The sequence below is a fragment of the Gossypium hirsutum genome, chromosome D11, assembly GCF_007990345.1.
Source record: "Gossypium hirsutum isolate 1008001.06 chromosome D11, Gossypium_hirsutum_v2.1, whole genome shotgun sequence".
Classification (NCBI taxonomy): domain Eukaryota; kingdom Viridiplantae; phylum Streptophyta; class Magnoliopsida; order Malvales; family Malvaceae; genus Gossypium; species Gossypium hirsutum.
Window position 1 is genome coordinate 2,224,564 of NC_053447.1, and position 19,186 is coordinate 2,243,749.

Sequence of the window (19,186 nt, forward strand, 5' to 3'; positions counted from 1 at the left end):
TTATAAATAAGAAAATAATACGTTTCAGTGCACTTGAACAGCATAAAAATTATCCATAATATCGATGAATATTGGTGTATATATAATTATAGATCATAAATATAAAAAATATTAAAAAAAAGTTAAGGCATCTGCCCATTATTATCCAACCAGATTCATCCACCAGTTCCATCATATTTCAACAATCATAAAATTTACTACAATATTGATACTAACGATATCTGTGTGTTTTGACCTAGGGTTTTAAATTTATTGATATTCTTTAAAATATTTTCATATATACATATTTATAATATAATTGAAAGATTGTTAATAAATTATATATATTTTATCAAAAATTATATATGTGAAAATAAACGGAGATTACGTCGTAAACAAAAAGTAAAATTAAAACTAAATGACTATAAATTTTTTTATTTTTTAATATTGTATTAAATAATATCTTACATTTTCCCACACTAACAAAATTAAATCCAATCCAATATTTGTAGGCCCAAAAACCCAATACAAAATTTCGAAAAATAAAACCTAAAGCTATTTCGTGACTATTTTACTTTCTTTGCTCCTTTGTTCCCACCTTCTCACCCGCCTAACTTAAAAACTGCCTTGAACCGGACCAATAAACCCAACGCCGGTCGGTAACAGCTCGCCGTCAACCATTCTCGGACGTCGGTTGCCGCCTTTCTTGCTAGTTGTGGCATTGTTCATCGGCTAACGCCTCGTCGCTGCCCACTGTAAGTTATTTTTTCTCTCTTGCGACATTTAATCTACCGTCGACTGATGTTCAACCTTTCTTTTAAAATTAATGAAGCTATTGATGTTCAACTTTGTTGCCTTGCTCATCGCCTAACCTTTCTTTTTTTTTCCTGGAATTAATTAAGGCCTATTTCGAAATTCTATGTTTCTCATTCGAAACGGTAGCAACCATGAAACAGGTAGTAGCTTTTTCAATGAATTAGGGTTGGTCATTGAGTTTTCTTTTGCTATCAACCAAGAGAAATGAGGTGTTAGTGGGCTGTAAAAGTTGTATAAACAGCTAATTATTCATGAGAAATTCAATTATTTACTATAATTTATTAGTATTTCCATCATGGCTTGTGTAATTTAAAAACGAAACCAGCTTTTTTACTTGATATCTTTCGGTTACTTCGGTTAACCGATTGGACCAACCGACTAAACTCGGTCGCTATTTCAGTTTCGATCAAAGTCAGTTTGGTTTTCAATTATCAGTTTTATAGAGTCTGTTAATATGCCAATAAGCTTAGCCATGAGTTTTGCTAATATGCCAATAACCTTTGGCTTAGGAAATGTTGTGGTTTTCGGTTTTACAGACGGGACTCATATTTGAATACAAAAATTGGATATATGCTCGATACTGATATATTTTTAATAAAATGAAAATTATACTTAAATACTCATGTTCAAACATATATTCGACTTGAATACTCTTATATCTTCAACTAACGTTGTAATTTGTAACATTAACAATTATACTTTTAAGATATAATTGTAAATTACCTTAAAAAAGTTGCTCTGCGACTATAATGCAGGGTCGTCTATAAGATCATGGTTGCCCGGCTATGAGTTGACCGGACATTACTGGGCCGCGTACGAACAACTCAATATACCCTCATTTGTGCCAACGCTCAGCCAACCTCATTCAGAAACAATCTCTTTATATCGGGTAAGATTTGCCCTTATTGTTTTGTTCTAGAATCCCCATGTCAATTGCTTCACTCTCCCGGTTGATTTCACTCTCAATTTACCCGAAACAAAGAAAAGTTTTCACTCTTCAATTCAGCTCGACTTCTTCTGCAGACAAATTCTTCACCCTTTTAGAGAAAAAACAAAGCAATGTAGAGAAAACCCTTGCTTTAGTCAATGCCAAATTGGAGCCAAACTGTGTCTGTGAGGTGTTAAAAAGATGTTCCTTTGATATATCTCAAATGGGCCTGAGGTTTTTTATATGGGCAGGTCTTCAATCAAATTGTAGGTATAGTTCTTATATGTACAACAAAGCTTGTGAATTTTTGAAAATTAAGCAAAGTCCATTTCTTATTTTGGATGTTATTGAAGCTTACAAGGTGGAAAAGTGTTTGGTTAATGTTAAAATGTTCAAAGTTATTTTGAATTTGTGTAAAGAAGCTAGGATTGCTGATGAAGCATTGTTGGTATTGAGGAAAGTGCCTGAATTTAACTTACGTCCGGATATTACCATTTATAATGTTGTTATCAGGCTGTTTTGTGAGAAAGGGGATATGGATATGGCTAATAAATTGATGAAAGAGATCGGCTTGATTGATCTTTATCCTGATATGATCACTTATTTTGCGATGATCAAGGGGTTCTGTAATGCTGGTAGATTGGAGGATGCTTGTGAGTTGTTTCAGGCTATGAGGGAGCAAGGGTTTTCTCCAAATGCCTCGGTGTATTCTGTGCTTCTCGAGGGTATTTGTATGCATGGGAGTACGGAGAAAGCATTGGAGTTTTTGGAGGAGATGGAGACAACAGGTGGGAGTTGTAGTCCAAATGTCATCACATATACATCTGTAATTAAAAGCTTTTGTGAGAAGGGTCATACAATGGAGGCATTGAGAATTTTGGATAGAATGGAAACTTGTGGGTGTGCTCCTAACCGTGTAACTGTTATTACTTTGATCAAAGGGTTTTGTGCTGAGGGACATGTTGAGGAAGCGTATAAGTTGATTGATAAAGTTGCTGGACGTGGTGTTTCTGATGGTGATTGCTATAGTGCTCTTGTGGTGTCTTTGATTAGGATTAATAGACTTGATGAGGCAGAGATTCTCTTTAGGAAGATGTCAGCAAGTGGGGCCAAACCAGATGGCATTGCTTGTAGTCTAATGATTAGGGAGATCTGTCGCAAGGGACGAGTGCTTGATGGTTTTTGCTTATATGATGAAATTGAGCAGATGCGATTCTTGTCATCCATTGATTCTGATATCTATTCTATTCTTTTGGTTGGCCTGTGTCAGCAAAGCCATTTGGTTGAAGCTGCAAAGCTTGCTAGGTCAATGCTTGATAAAAGGATTCGCTTGAAAGCTATTTATGTTAACAAAATCATCGAACATCTGAAAAACTCTGGAGATAAGGAGCTAGCTATTCAGCTCAGTAGAATTGCTAGGTGATATTTTCAAATATCTCAATTTACCCTATTAATCTTTCTCTTGTTAATCACCCTAAATGGTATATTCTGAAGGCCGAAGCGATTTGTATAACGATGCTACCTTGCTAAGCAAAGCCATAGTTGCATATCAGGTTGCCAGTGTACTTACTTCATAATGCCATTTGGTGCTAAGCAAAGCCATAGTTGCAGATCAGGTTGCTAGTGTAGTTCATAATACTGTTTGGTAGAGATCTTCGCGGTGTTCACGAGCTTTTATTGATCACAGGGAACTCAAGCTTATCAAAATCTATGTAAGTACTGCATGATGAGTGAATTCTATTCATTTGGAAATTGCAATGCATCAGAAAACACATAATGTTCTGTTTTGTTCTTGACAAAATCTTGAAAGTATCATTGTTGCATTGATAAAAAAAATAAAAAAGAGATGTAGGGGAAACTGTGAGCCTCCACCTCCCGATGTCATTGTCTTTTTGTTATACACAGTTAGCAAATTTGTTTTCAAGCTCTTTGCATTTTAGGGTTCTTATAGATGCTGAAATGGAGCTCACATGAATGACTGGTTCATTTAGCTTTTGTTATTTACTTGTGAACAGCTTAAATTCCATGTGCATTTTTTTTCGGATTAGATTGGCTGAAAAAGAATGCTTTAAAACCACCATGTTATGTTCCTTGTCAGTTTCTTTTTGGTATGAACTGGATTTACATTATTTAAGAATGTTGTTTTTTCCCCTTGCTTTTTTCCTTTTTGTATTGTTTAATTTACAAGAATGTTAAAATATGTCATAACTCCACTCTTCATAAATTTGAAATTTAATCCTTCTACTTTTCAGATGTTAGAATTTGAGTCTAATTATTAACACAAATAAAATTATTTTGTTAAATTTAGTTTCATTACAATATCATCTTTTTAACTACACTATTATCAAGTGAGTATGTTTTTTTATTTCAAAATATCATGGCAGCCAATATGAAAAATAGAAACATTAAATTCTTAAAAATATAAAGTTATATTGATTAAATTTCAAATTTGTAAAGATTACATGGTCATATTTTATAATTACAAGAAAAGTGATGAAATTGTTATGATGGCCTTTCAATGTTTCCTTTTTATCTTTGGTTTAAAATTCATGCATGTATAAACATGTATTCATTGAAAGTAAAATGTAAATTTTTTTTTTGAGACGGTTAAAATTATATTAAATATCCTGAAAAAATAAATATAATTTTCAAACTAATATTTTAAAGATTTGTTGTATTAATTGTGTGTAAAGATAATTCATACTTAGAAATGATTTTTTTATCATTATTTAAAAATCAATACGTGATTGAAGGGGGAGAATTTATTGAATTTTGTTTGTGAGGTGATAATTAGAAATATATATATGCAGTGGAAAAAGCCCTACATACCTTAACTCAACACGTGTCATTTATTTATCCACTTGTCAGAAGTACCTGCTAATCGTGCCCCGTCATTTTAGATCTCCTCCCTCATCCTCATCCAGATATAAATTTCTGAATTTCGCGATTTTTCCTCTTTATTTTATTTTAATAATTTTCTTCGAAGTTAGTTGTAAGTGCAAAAAACGGAGGAGTGGAATCCAGGAAATCATCTCTTCACGATTTCCCACCAAAAAATCGGGAAAAAAAGGATAATCAGGGGTAGGGTTTCCCCTTTCCATCAATCGATCACCGTTCGATCAATCGACGTCATCTCCGGCTTGTTCCCGCCGTCTGATCGACCCTCTTTTTTCAAAATACGTTGTTGATTTCGTTTAGAAATCAAAATCCGGTCATGTTTCATTCCATTTCCTGTTCAAATTTAAAACATTAGGGTTTGCGTTTGAAAAGGATTATAAATATTTCGTTTTTTTTGGGGTTTCCTTTTCTGCTTTGATCAAATTGTCCAAATTCTGTAAATTCGGTGATTAGGGTTTGTAATTTTGTGCGTATTTGTTTTCATTTCTGTTGAATTCTTGGGGCTATGCATATTGAGGAATTGAAGGTAGGGGAAGGGGCGGAAAGAGCTGGAGAAGAAGAAAATAAGAGTTATTATGGAAGTAATGAGGTCTTGGGTATTGAAAGAAGCGTTGAGGAATGGGATGCGAAAAGGGTATTGGTAGGTGCGGGGGCTCGTGCACTGTTTTACCCGACCTTGTTTTACAATGTTGTTAGGAACAAGATTCAGCCTGAGTTCCGGTGGTGGGATAGAGTTGATGAGGTGTATAGCTTAAAGTTCATGTCTTGTTCATCTTAAGTAGTTGATGTTGTTGAAGATGATATTTATAATGTGTATTTGGATAATCTATATTGTAATCTGCTATTCTTACAAGTGCAGAGTTATTTTACAAGTTCTAATATGACTTTCTTTTTCTTTTTCCAGTTTATACTGTTAGGTGCTGTTCCATTTCCTACTGATGTTCCAAGGCTAAAGGAGAATGGTGTTCGTGGAGTAATCACACTAAACGAGCCTTACGAAACTCTGGTTCCTACATCTCTTTATCATGTGGGCATTCCGTTCTAGTATATTTACATTATTCATATTTTACTACTTTTCAAGACCTTGTATGTTTGTTTTGTGAATGTTGTCTCTTTTTACATTATGAAATTTTCCATTTCATTATGTTGTTAATCCTTTCATGTTTAACGTTGTTAATTTTCTTTCTGCAATATTGTGGTAGAATTATGGCATTAACCATTTGGTGATCCCTACAAGAGACTACTACTTTGCACCATCTTTGACATCGATATGCCAAGCAATTGATTTCATTCATAGTAAGCGTTCTTTGAGGGCTTTGCTTATGTTGGTCAAGTTTGCCTGATAGTGGCCTTTTTCTTACAAAAACTATAACATAGTTCAAATGTTTCTCAATGCTTTTTTTTTTTTAATTTCTATTGCTGAAATGTTATTTCTTTCTTTCTCCTGAAGGAAATGTGTCACTTGGGCAAACTACATATGTCCACTGTAAAGCTGGTCGTGGCCGCAGCACAACCATTGTATTGTGTTACCTGGTTAGTGCTGTATAGACTATAAAGGTGTGTGGACCGTATTACTTGTTGGTTCTAGCTGCACTGATGAATTTTGGTTCTACATAGGTATATTATAAGCAGATGACACCTGTTACTGCATATGATTATGTGAAGTTGATCAGGCCAAGGGTGCGTTTAGCTGCTTCCCAATGGCAGGTATAATGTCTTGGGTTTCACTTTCTCCAATCCAGAGTTCAGGAATAATGAATCGGTATTTCTATAACCATGATTTTGAAACAATGGGTTTGAGTAATCTCTCTCTTTCTTTCAATTGCAGGCTGTTGAAGAGTTCTACTATCTTAAAATGAGGAAGGCTGGCTTCCACAGCTACATGATGGATTTAATTTTAAGAACTTCAGACTTGTCACCTGCACGAGACCTTGTGACTTTTGATGATGGTTCGGTAGTGGTGGTAACAGAAGCTGATCTTGACGGATACGACCAGAGTCTTGAATCAGGTGCCGTGGGAAGTACAATATGGGCAGATCTTAGCATGGTTTATCGAGTTAGAGTTGTCGGTCAGGCAGCACTAGCAAGAATCTCGTGCTTGTGGATAACCTGCCAAGCACATCAAAAGATATCAGCAAAGAAACTCGCTACAGAAAGCAGCTGCCTTGGAAGTACCATCAGTGTGGACATCCATGTCTACTGAAAACCTGCTGTTACAACACAGGAGATGTTGTAGGTAACATCGTCCCTTTTTACCTTCTCGTGTACGTACATAAATAAATATCGCGAATAATATTTTCTTTAGGCTGAAGCGAAGTATATATGCTTGTTCTTCCCTTGTAAATTGAGTTGCCGTTGCTTATGAATGGAACAAAAGATAGAGCATAACTGCTTAAGGATCAAATTGTATATCATTCTCATATTATATGCAAATATTTTACATGTCTTAACGAAGTGCTGCCTTCTCTGGATTATTTATGATAAACCATGCCTTAACTGCATGCTAGGTAATTACAAAGAGCGGTCATCTTGGCATATTATGTTGGTGAATCATTTTCCTTTTTTATTTTAGGATCAAGGTAATCATGAATTTCACATCGATTGTGTATCTTTAACATTTGGTTGGTGTATTTTGGGGACAAAATCATGAGATCAAATGGGCTGAAGCGGATAATATATATTTAACTTATGGCTATGTATTTATTGCGACTGTAGTTATAATAAATAATGGTAGCAGTCGAAATTATACGTTACTTGATACTAAGCATAAATTTGTTACATCGAATAAATTAAGTTTATTTAATGTGAAAAAAATCCAGCCGCTGCTTCTCGTGTTGATCATCTGTGATCTATCCACATACAATTTTTAACCATTTTCTCTCCTTATCTTAATCTATTTTTCTTAACTTCTAAGATTTGAATTTTTGCACGTACAATTCCTTTTTGGATAATGGTATCTTTATAAAAGAAATCATCACCATTTCCACGTCTTACTTTCATCAACATCTCATAATTAGTGGAAACCAAAGCTATTAAAACGGAAACGGATGACGACCCTTTTGACTTCAATTTTGTCACTTTTAATATTGTCAAATTGATTTTTTGTTAAATGAATAAATTGATGGGTGTGTTACGTGATGGTTTATGTGTTTCATAAAAATTATAAAATTTAATAAATTATTAAAAGTGTATAGCTTTTTTAAAATATATTTATTCACATCTTTTTAAAATTGATTACATAATTTTATCATTATGCTTCAAAGAAGTCGATTATTTTTTGAGTAAATGAAGAGCAGCATTAAGTCTAAGATAAAGGGATTGGCTAATGAAGAGGATGATTAACTATTGAAATAAAACTTCCGTTAAAAAATAATTTCTTAATGTTTTACTAGACGTTCATTAATTAAATCAAAATATTAAACCCACAACCTGCCAATGAAGGCCACATATTCTTGGCCCAGAACAATTAGACATTCACTAAGATATTCTTCAAAGTAAGAGGAAAGGCTTCGCATCCATTGCAATATCTTGCACAATTTAGGGGCATTTGTCAACTTCCCGCTCAAATCAATTCCAAAAGCTTTTCTTAACAAAATAGTAAGAATCATGGAGCATTTGAGGATATTGGTTCCGATCAAGATAACGATAATAATAATATTATTAGTAATGTTGTTGGTATGATGGTATGAGTAACTCGGAGCAACTCACCGGGTCACAACCCTCTCAGTCACCGACTCTTAAAGGGCCCAGCATGTTTTTTTCTCTTCTAGTCTTCATTCGGCAAGCCCACCCCTGTCCCGGACATCGCTTCCCTATGGCCAATGCACACTCTTTTGGCAAACCCCGCAATCATTCCTTCACTTTGTTCCATCCCAAGCTCTCCCATCACTCTCTCAGCCAACAACTGCCTCGACGCTATGTCATCAATTGGCATTTCTCTTTTTCCCGCTTATTTAACTCCATATTTTACTATCACTGATAGTTTCACTTCGCTACTGATTCGAGTCGATTAGTTTCCCGAAAGTACGCCTTCACAAGAGAAAATGAGATGGTAAATTTCCAAAGGAAATCATTTTTTTTCACTCTTTTTGGTGTAATTTCGTGTTTATGTTTTTTATTTAGCTTTTAGGTTATTTTTCACTTGTGAATTTTGTTGAGGATGGGGAGGAAAGAGAGTTGATTCCTTCGAAGAAGAGAATTCAAAATGATTGTATAGAGGTATTTTATTGAGCATGTTTGACGCAATAGATTTGTATATCAACTCCATAGAATTGTGATTTTGTTGTATTTTTTAAATGGATTTGATTATATTTTAAGTTTATGATGATAATTCTTTGACTTGGGAATCGGAAATGTTATCAAATAAATCCGTTTTTACTGATTGTTCAGTGTTTTAAAACTTAGACAGGACTGCTAAATTTGGAAAAATCGAATTAAAAAAAAGTAGTTGAATTGAATTATATAATTTAAAAAATATATATGAATTTTTTAATAGTTTATTTGATTTGAACCAATCAGATCAATTAGATTAAGGATCAATAGTCTAATCGATTCAACCAGTGATTTAATTTAAAAAGCATTACATTTAAGACTGAGTCTCCAAAAACTAATTGATGAAAGGTTGATTACCATTTAGCTCATGATATCATTAGATTGAGTAGTCCTTCTATCTTGATTAAAAACATCGAGCTGAACTCTTTCTTACCGGAAGAATAAAAACCACGTTTGATGTGAACATGTCATCTTTTATACAAGTTGTTTTAAGAAACTATTGTTATTAAAACAACCATGACACATGGCACATAGTACAAATAATAAATAAATTATTATAAATTAATACATAAATGCCATAGACAATTTGGTAGTAATTGCAACATTGGAATCATTCATAAATAAATTAGAGATGCTTTAACTCGACCAAACTATTGAAATTTACATCCTAACCCTGCCATCATCAAATCAACTTGACGGTAAACATCGATCAACCAAGAAAAACTATCAAAAGCCTCAAAAGACTAACTGCATCATCAGTACTGCACAAAAAGAAAGGGTTAAGGTCTAATAGTTAACAACATCTGACGTGTTAAATTACGAGACATCCACGAGTTTGATGAAAAATTTTAAGTAAAATATATAATAAAAAAATTTTAAATGAAAACTTTGAGAAAAATCGAAAAGGCAATGTCTTAGGTAGTTTTAATGAAATTGAAGGTTTAATCTATTTGGAATCGCTTTTGAATTACAAGTTTTACATCTTAATTTAATATTTTAAATAAATTAATTAATAGAATTTTGGTGGTAATCTTCATTTCCACGTCATGCTTTTATCAGCATCCTCTTTAAATATATAAAAAAATAGTTAAATGGTTAAGTTTAGAGAAAAGGGCTTGGATAATAAAAGAAATTAATTAATTAATTAATTAAATTAAAGAGCTAGACACGCAATGCATGCTTCAATTATTTAAAAAAAAAAACAAATTAGTGCGTGTGATAAACACATGGTTGCATGTGAATTATAGATTACGTTTGGTTTATGGCAATCCAAATCTTTAAAAAATCTCCATTTAGTCCAATTATTTCATCTTTTTTACACTTACTTTTTTTTTATTTGTAGACAAATTCATCCATTCTATTTTTTTTTAGAAGGAAGAGAGCTTAATACTTATTTTAAAATATACTAATCCTCTAAAATCAAATTATTATTATTTATTTTATAGGTAAAATAAAATAATCAAATAATAGAAAAAAAAGGTAAAAGAATATTGAAAAGAGTGGAATAATTGAACATAGAAAAAGAACAAAATATATATATATAAAAAAGAGAGAGAGAGGATAAATTGATTTAATTTTTTGAAAAGTAATAAATGTTGTTGCAATGGTGTTTTTGTGTTTTCTTCTATAACATCTTTAATTTAAATAAACAACTAAAAAACATTACTTAAAATAATCAAGAGTTCAAGGATCGAACTCATGATTAATGAAAATTTGTACACGTGACTTTTATTACACCACTCGTGGTTCATTCAATAAATTACTTTTTTTTTATAAATATAACTTTTACATAAATATTTTACTTTTACCCATCGTAACGACATAATTTAATACATACTATTTGTTTTTGTGGAGTGTGCCTCGCATTTATTGAACACTTTGCAAGCACATTGGAAGACAATCGATGATGAACCAAAGTAGAGGCGACGTCGCGGAGAATTTCTTCGCTCAATGCATGCATGACCACGACGAGGAAGCATGGGACATCACAACGACGCGACATATTCCTCAAGTAAGCAGCTGCATTTTAGACTCCAAGCAGGGTTTCGTCTCCCGGTTGGACTTTGATTACTTAAGGGATATTTTAGTTGTTTTAGCCCTTCAATCTTAGCCTATTTAAATGGGCCATTGTATCTCATTTTTGTGAGGCCAATCAAGATGTAGTCGCGTATGAGTTTTGAAGAGAGTTTCATGACAGTTATGGGGAAAATTGTGTTCATAAGTTAGAGCTTTGTATTCGGGGTTTTGGGTTTTGTTCTTTTAGATTTGTTTTTTCAATCTTGTACTCTCGTTTTGTTTCCTTATTTAGTGAAAAGTTAATGTCTCTTTTTTCCGTGATTTTTTATCCTCTTAACTAAGGATTTTTCATATAAAATTTGTGTGCTTGATTTTCTTTATTTTTCTTTTTTGTTATTTATTCGAGTCAATCCCCAGCAATTTTGTAATTTAATTTTAATATATAAGGAATCATCTAATAAGATTGATAATAGTATAACAGTATGGATGTAGGTTACAGTTGCATTCAAATTTTATTAAAATTGCAAGTAATGAAAATTCGACGTCAAATTTCGTTTTTAACGTGTCAATTGAGAAAAAAAAAATATTTTAAAATCATAAAGATATTATATTTAGAGTGGAAATGTGCATATAGTTTTTCACTTTCTGAGTTTTAATAATTCTTTAGGAAACCCTTTTCTGTCTTTAATAATGAGTGAAGTAAAATATGAAAATGGATAATAATTAAAATTAGAGGCACTACAATTTAATAATGCTTTTCTATATCAACTATTGAGAACAATTAATGTAGCAAAAGTCATATAAATTTGATTAAAAGTGAATGTTTGATATTTTCTTGGTGAGTGAAGGGGTCACTATTTCGAGTTTCGAGTAAAGATTTTTTTGTGGAGTTGGAAGGTAAGATCTACGAATAAAAACACTTTTTGAGAGGTTCGGTTAATGATCCGAAGACCATGTTTCAAAAGTTTTTCTTCAAATAGTCCAAATTTCCCCCTAAAATTTTAAACTTTTAAATGTTTTTATAACTGTTTTAGTTGTTTCATTCATTATTATAATTTATTTTTGTATTCTTTGAGTAGATTTTAAAATACCCCAAATTAATTTTTTTCTTTAAAAAACAACTTTATAAACTAAACACAAGTTTTGCTGAAATGTTCATCATTTAAATATTATTATCTCTCCTCGTCTATGATTTTTTTATTGATTTTATATAAAAATAAAAAATCATTATCATAATATATATTATTTTATAAAATAAATAATTTTTAATTATCGAATTTAAAAATATACCTTACTTTAAAACACACACACAGAGCTTACTAGTGAAAAGGCAGAATTGACGAGTGCCAATTGCCAAACTATCTCAAAGTGAGAAAAAGGGAGGCAGGTCAGATCCCATTGTTAAAAAGGCCACTTTTCTTTGATGTGTTTGATCCACAATATCAAAACATTTTATTCGCGTTTAAGCCATATACATCGATTTAAATATAATATCATAATCATTTTAAGTTTTTTTTTTACGAGTATTAATTTAATTAACAATGATATCATTATTAATGCGGGAGGACGTGAGTTTGAGTACGATAAGATGTATTATCCTCCTATTGATAAATTAAAAATAAACTACTAAAAAAGTAAAAATATGATAAAAACTTATAATCTTTTAAAAAAATCTTTACGTAATTACAAATAATATACTAAAATATCATCTGATAGTTAAAAACTTAAAATAGATTTAGATATAAATTAGAATAAATTTAGACATGATTCATTCATGGTAGGACAAGATAAGATTGTTAGAATCTCAAACTTACCATACAACCAACTTGTCATTAGGAGCAACAGAACTAGACTCGATGGGGTTGACCTACCTCGATTGGATAGGTTGAGTTTTATATATATTAATTTTTAAATTGGATTTAAAATCAAAACATATAAAAAACCGGATAAAAATTGAAAATGTCATGACAAAAAAATAAATTACATATTTAACATCAAATTAATTGTCGGTGCATGTGACTGAAAATCAAGTGTTTCAAATAATATATAAATGGTTTGCACGGTACGAAAATGAAAGAAAAAAAGAAGTTGAAAAAGTTTTTGAAGTCCATAATTGACATGTGATAAAAACAGCGACAAAATGATATATGAAGTGGATTTATCCGACTTTATTTTCACTTCAACCCTTCATTTTCCACGTTCCATTTAATATATTGTCCGTGAATTAAGTGCCCAGACTTCCCCCTAAAATAGTATGAAAATAATAATTATTTATCAAAATATTATTTTTAATAGTATTTAAATTTTTTAAAAAAATTATATTTTGATGGGATTTCAGATCTAAACTAACGTCTTGTTAAATTAATGTCCGACTTATCATCTCGAGATCTCAATGATAACGGTTTGAGGTTGACAATTATTTATGATTTTCAAGTCGTCATGAATAATGATAATTTGATGTTAAAATTACTAAAACACTCTTAATTATGTATGAATTTAAATACTACTTTATCTTTAAATACTGCAATTATTTAACTTAATTTTTTTTATCAAGTGGTATTCAAATATTACTTTGTATTAACTTACCAAATTAAATTAAAATTGTTATCAAGTTTATCATAAAAATTTATACATCTTATAAAGAAATCAAATTAAAAAAGACGACTTGAGAAATTTTTGGAGACACAAATGATCCTATTTTTGAACATTAACTACAAAGTTAAAATAAAATTTCAAAAAACATTTAAATAAAAGAAATTTCAAAATTTAGAGGTAGATATATTTGTATGAACATTAGCAGTATTTTTTTCTTTTATTTAAGGCTTAGTAAAGATTATGGGTAAAAGAATCGAACTAATGGTTAAACTAATTAGACCATCAATTCATCAATCTAATTAAAAATTTATAAAAAAGTTATTCTAAAAAATAGTTCAATCATCGATTCAATCGTTTTTAAATTGATTCAAGTGATTCATACCAATTACGATTCAATTGATCTGATACTATTTTTCAAGTTGATACTTCCACTAATTCCCGATCCAATTAAATTAATCTGCTTCAAACATTCATATATATATATACTTACATGGAGGTGTTAGAAATGATGGACCCTAAATTTCACCATGGTTCCAATTATCCACTATGCAAGCGTGCAAAGCAATTTCATTGTGGTGGAGCAGATTTTAGGCAATTTGAGGATGTGCAGCAAGTAAAGTGGCCAAATTACTGATATCATTCACTGGGTTGTAGTGTTCCGACATGACAGATTGATGGCTAGGGAAGGCAACCATACTTTGAAAAGGTTTCCATTGTAGATTGATTAATGGCCTACACCATCTTGCACCACCGTTAATGGCCACTTTTTTTTAGTGACTTTGGTGACTCCTCTCCACATCATATATATAATACTTATATAAAAAGAAAGCCTAAACGATTCTATCGTGTTCTTCTTGTTTTTTTTTTCCCACTAAAAGATAACGATAATATTTCAGTATTGATCTTCTGTTATGTTTAACATTTGATTGTATACTTTATCAATACCATTAGTTGTGGTGAGTTTTTCTTAAAACCACCTTTCCAACATAAAAAAATTTAAATTTTGCTATTATTTTTGTATTTTGAAAAGGTCATAGAATTAGTTAGAGTTGTTTATGGATTTGCCCGGATAAAAATGCTTAAATTAGGGTCCTTATTAATTTTTTAAAAATTTTCTTTTTTCATATAAAAAAATTTAAAACATAATACATCAAATATGCTAAAAATATTAAAATAAATGTTTCCTAACAAAATTGAAAATAAAATTTTTAAAAAAAATCTTTATACTTAAATAACACTAAAATAAGTGCAACTTAAGAAGCAAATGCATCTAAAATAGTAGTAAAATTAACAATAAAACAAGTGTTATACAATATCTAAACATTAACAACAAAATAGTAGCAACATAATAGTGAAATGATAGCAAAACAGTGGGAAAACAACAACAAAACATAGAAAAACAGCAGGGTTTTTTTATTGAAAATTCGGGTCGAGCTCGACCCAAAAAAATCTTATCTGAGGCCTGACCTATTTTCTAAACAAACCTTGTTTTTTGCCTAAGCCCATCTTTTGGGAATATATTTTTGCCCAAAACCTCTCATTTTTCAGGTGGCATTGCCCTTGGACAACTTTAGATTTAATCCATGTACTTTAATTTGATCAATTCTAGTCCTTATACTTTTCGAATTGGTCAATAGTCCTTATACTTTTTTAATTTTGAAATTTCAATCTTGACTCAAATAGTAGCAATTGAATCTATTTAGTTAAATTTAATTACTAGTCATGTACTATGTGTATAGTTGTAGATTTAGTCCATATTCTTCAATTGGATAATTCTAAATCCCTATACTTTATGAATTTTAAAATTTCAGTATTGATGTAAATGACAGTCGTTAATCTACTAACTGAATTTTTAATGAGTAATATGTGAAGCTAACATGACATTACACATGTGATAATATGTTTGCCAAATTAGATTTTGAAGTTGAATGAATTTAATAGTTATTGTTTGGTAAAAACTGGAATTTTAAAATTTAAAAAGTATAAGGACTAAAAATGATCAAATTAAAATACAATGATTAAATCCTAAAATTTTGCAAAGTACAAGGACCACTAATGGAATTTAACCAAAAAACCTATTTTGGCATGATAAGCTTGAAATGAGTAACTTTTAAGAAATTTTAATCGAAATTGTAACACCCCTTAACCCCGAACTGTCGCCGGAACAGAATTACGAGGCATTACCGGACGTATCGAACGATTTACAACAATTCTTAAATAAATAACCAATATATTAAAATAATTCATAAAATTTATTAGTTTGTTTACCAAATGACTTCATTTTTTTTATAAAAATTTCGGCAGCATTTCTGCTTATTTTTACATAAAACCCCCTGCAAATTAAAACCATATAGTTCCCAAATATCACCAATTCAACCAATTCATTTCACATTCACATTTTCTATTCTAAATACTTCTAATCAAACTCAATCTACACAATATCAATTTAAAATTTAACAATGTACTAATTAGATAAAATAGATAGACTTCTTTCATTAAAATCCATAAACTTTTAATACTAACATTTTTAACCATTATATATTAAAACATAATAACCTTTATACACAATCTATGTACATGCCACCTTTACCAAAGGAAAAATACATCACCAAGTTTTGCCGAAGCCGGGATTAATCTGGATGCTGAACCGGGACCTTTGACTTCTATCGACCTGCGCACGGAAACAACCATACGCTGAGTAATTCATACTCAGTGGTATTACCATAATTCAAATTATAACAATAATGTACATGTAATGCATAAATCGTATATACAATTTAAATTCAATATTTCAACAATAGCAATTCATCAACCAATATCGTATATCCACAATTTGAGTTTGAATAAATCACGAACCTTAGGTTCATTTCTCAATCTCATTTCACATTTCAATTCACAATTCAACTTTTTCATATCATTTCAATAGCACGTTTGACCAACTCGTTCGGTTTATCATTTCATCATTTACCCTATTAACAAAACTCGAACTTTGGCGGATACACGGATCCAACCAAACACACCAGATGGCACCCAGTGCCTCATCGGATAGTTCGAAGCAATAGTTGACACCCAGTGTCTCATCGGCAAAGCCGAAGAAAGTTGGTACCTAGTACCTCATCGAATCTATCCGAAGAAATATAGTGACACCAAGTGTCTCATCGACTCGAGGTCGAAGTATCCCTGAACTCTTTCAATCCTATGGCATGCCAACTACTCAGCCCGACTAGTTAATAGGGTATTTAAATCACATATATTCTCAATTCAATCACAATTTCTCACACTTTCAATTCAATCATTTTTCCACCTTCAATCAATAATTATTTCACAAATTCACACATTTTCACAACTCAATACATTTCCATACAATTTAATACCATTCACAATTCGATTCAAATTCATTTCCCGCTTTCAATCAACAAACAATTCAAATATTAATTCATATAAACTATTCAATTTAATTCCCACTCATAATAATAATAATAATACTAATAATAAATTAATACTAATATTATACTTACCTCACATTTCATTTACTAGACACATAAATTAAAATTTAGCATTTAATAATAAATAACTTGAATTATAGTAATACAAACCGTTATTCTCCCGTTTTAGTCCTCGATAACTTTCTCCTTTCCTTTTGACGCCGATGCCTCGGGTTCTTTGTTAGCTACGAAAATAATAATTTGTAATATTAATTACAACACTAATTATAATAAATAATTGAATTTCTATTCAATTTCTTCCTAATTCTCAATTTAATCCTAACTAAATTCACTTACTTTCCTAATTCAATTCACACTCTATTTCTATTCAAATTTCATCCAAACTAAATTTTAACAATCAAAATTTCAGCATATTTTGCTAATTTCGAATTTCCCTCAATTTAGTCCCTAAAACATAAAACTTATAGTTTCTTTTACAATTTAATCCCTTTTTCAATTCTAACTTAAAATTCCTTCAAGTTAATCCCTAATTCATCTCTTTTGTTCAACATAAACTATACTTGAAAACCTATGAACTTACAAAATATCAACTTAATTCCATCAAAACTTTGTTTTAAAGCTTTTAAAACATTAGAATTAAGAGAAAAGGGCTAATTTGACTTACCAATCAAAGCTTTAAACCTTAAACGTTCAATTTTTCCTTTTTCTTTCTTTTTTCTTCTTTCTCCCCTGTTTCTTCTCTGTTTCGTCTTTGGCTATTCTGTTTCTTTCTTCTTTTGTTTCTTTTATTCTTTTATTTTAACTTACTTTACTTTATTTCCTTTATTTTATTTCTTTTGTTTTCTTTTATTTAATTACTTTAATATAATAATTAAAACAAATATCTATTTAGTAATTAAATATAAGTATTACAAATGTATGTATTTTATTAATACACTTGTATTAAATATCACCATACATTTGTCTTTATTTAATTTATTTCTTAATATAATATTTATAATATAATTAATTTAATAATATCCTTTATAATTAATTTATATATTTATATAAATAAATAATATAAAAATCTAAGATTTTTACAATGTTATGCCGCCTCAACCTCCAAATGTGGCTTAATTGCCCATTTGGTCCCTCTTATTTTCTTTTGATCTATAATTAAACATTTACCCTTTATTCAATTTAATCCTTTTTCCTAATTATTCTTAATTAGATTAAATTCATCTATCTAAAACTTAATTAAACACACAACTAGTCTCGTAAATATTTCTAATGATTATTTTCGGACTCAATTTACTAAGACGGAGGCCCGATATTATACTTTTTCGATGCCCGTGAATTTTGGGTCATTACAGAAATAATTAAGGGTGTCAACTATTTGGACTAAAAAAAAGTAGTAGAACTAGATTATGTAAAATTAAATATAAATATTAAATTCTATATTTAAACATAGTAGAGGAACCATATTTATAATTTGACATAAAACATTATATACCTAGCCATGGTGTTGAGACACTAATTTAATCAAATATACTATATATAGTGTAGATTTTGTTTTTATATTCTTCATACCCGTTTTACGGTCTATGTTTAGGATTCATAACTGTCCCTCTCGGCAATATTGTCTTTAAGATCTAAATCTATGTTCTCCCTGTAAGTGTGCCTTACTATTACACTATACCCACACTTGTTGGTAGTGTGCATTATTTTTAAAGTATATGGTCAAGAATTATCAAAATTTAGAGTTTGTTATTCTATTAACAGATATGTCATTATATAATATGTGGATTTTTTTTGAAAGAATATATGGATTGTTTTTTTAAAGGAAAATTAAGTCATTCCATTAGTGGTATTATACCATTCGGGGGAAGTAATGAAGGATAAGCTCCATCAACACAATAAAGGCTTCAACCTCAACGTCAAATGAACATTATGGTACGCTAACAATTGGCTCTGCCATAACTCAAGTATGAAATTTTTCGAGTTATTGCAAACACTTAATACAATAAAGAAATCAACATCGGATGGTCCAAAGCAACAAGCAAAAATTGGCAAAAGAATCGAATATCCATAAAATTGGATAAGACGACAACAAAACCATCTCTAAAATCACTTGCAAAAGTAAGACTACATATATAAGCAAATAGAAACGTGCTATAAAAACAAACAAAAACTTCTAAAAACGTGCTACAATATTTGTCTATACAATTTAATCTAATTAGTCTATAATTATTATAGG

General features: G+C 30.5%; 1 protein-coding gene across 4 annotated transcripts; it reads left to right on the forward strand.

The window, feature by feature from the left end:
* The first annotated feature begins 525 nt into the window (after nucleotides 1-525).
* Nucleotides 526-7,075, forward strand: LOC107912208 (phosphatidylglycerophosphate phosphatase PTPMT1). 4 transcript variants are annotated; one of them, XM_016840286.2, is made up of 6 exons: nucleotides 4,612-5,363; nucleotides 5,526-5,648; nucleotides 5,824-5,917; nucleotides 6,072-6,154; nucleotides 6,239-6,328; nucleotides 6,450-7,075. In XM_016840286.2, exons 1-6 carry the CDS (start codon nucleotides 5,127-5,129, stop codon nucleotides 6,822-6,824), a joined length of 1,002 nt encoding a protein of 333 aa, XP_016695775.2. In that variant the 5' UTR covers nucleotides 4,612-5,126; the 3' UTR covers nucleotides 6,825-7,075. The 4 variants fall into 4 exon arrangements, 1 of the variants encoding a protein (XP_016695775.2); XR_005920918.1 differs by lacking the exons at nucleotides 4,612-5,363; nucleotides 6,072-6,154; nucleotides 6,239-6,328; nucleotides 6,450-7,075 and adding exons at nucleotides 526-734; nucleotides 1,551-3,276; nucleotides 3,340-3,435; XR_005920919.1 differs by lacking the exons at nucleotides 4,612-5,363; nucleotides 6,072-6,154; nucleotides 6,239-6,328; nucleotides 6,450-7,075 and adding exons at nucleotides 527-734; nucleotides 1,551-1,684; nucleotides 2,237-3,435.
* Nucleotides 7,076-19,186: the final 12,111 nt, after the last annotated feature.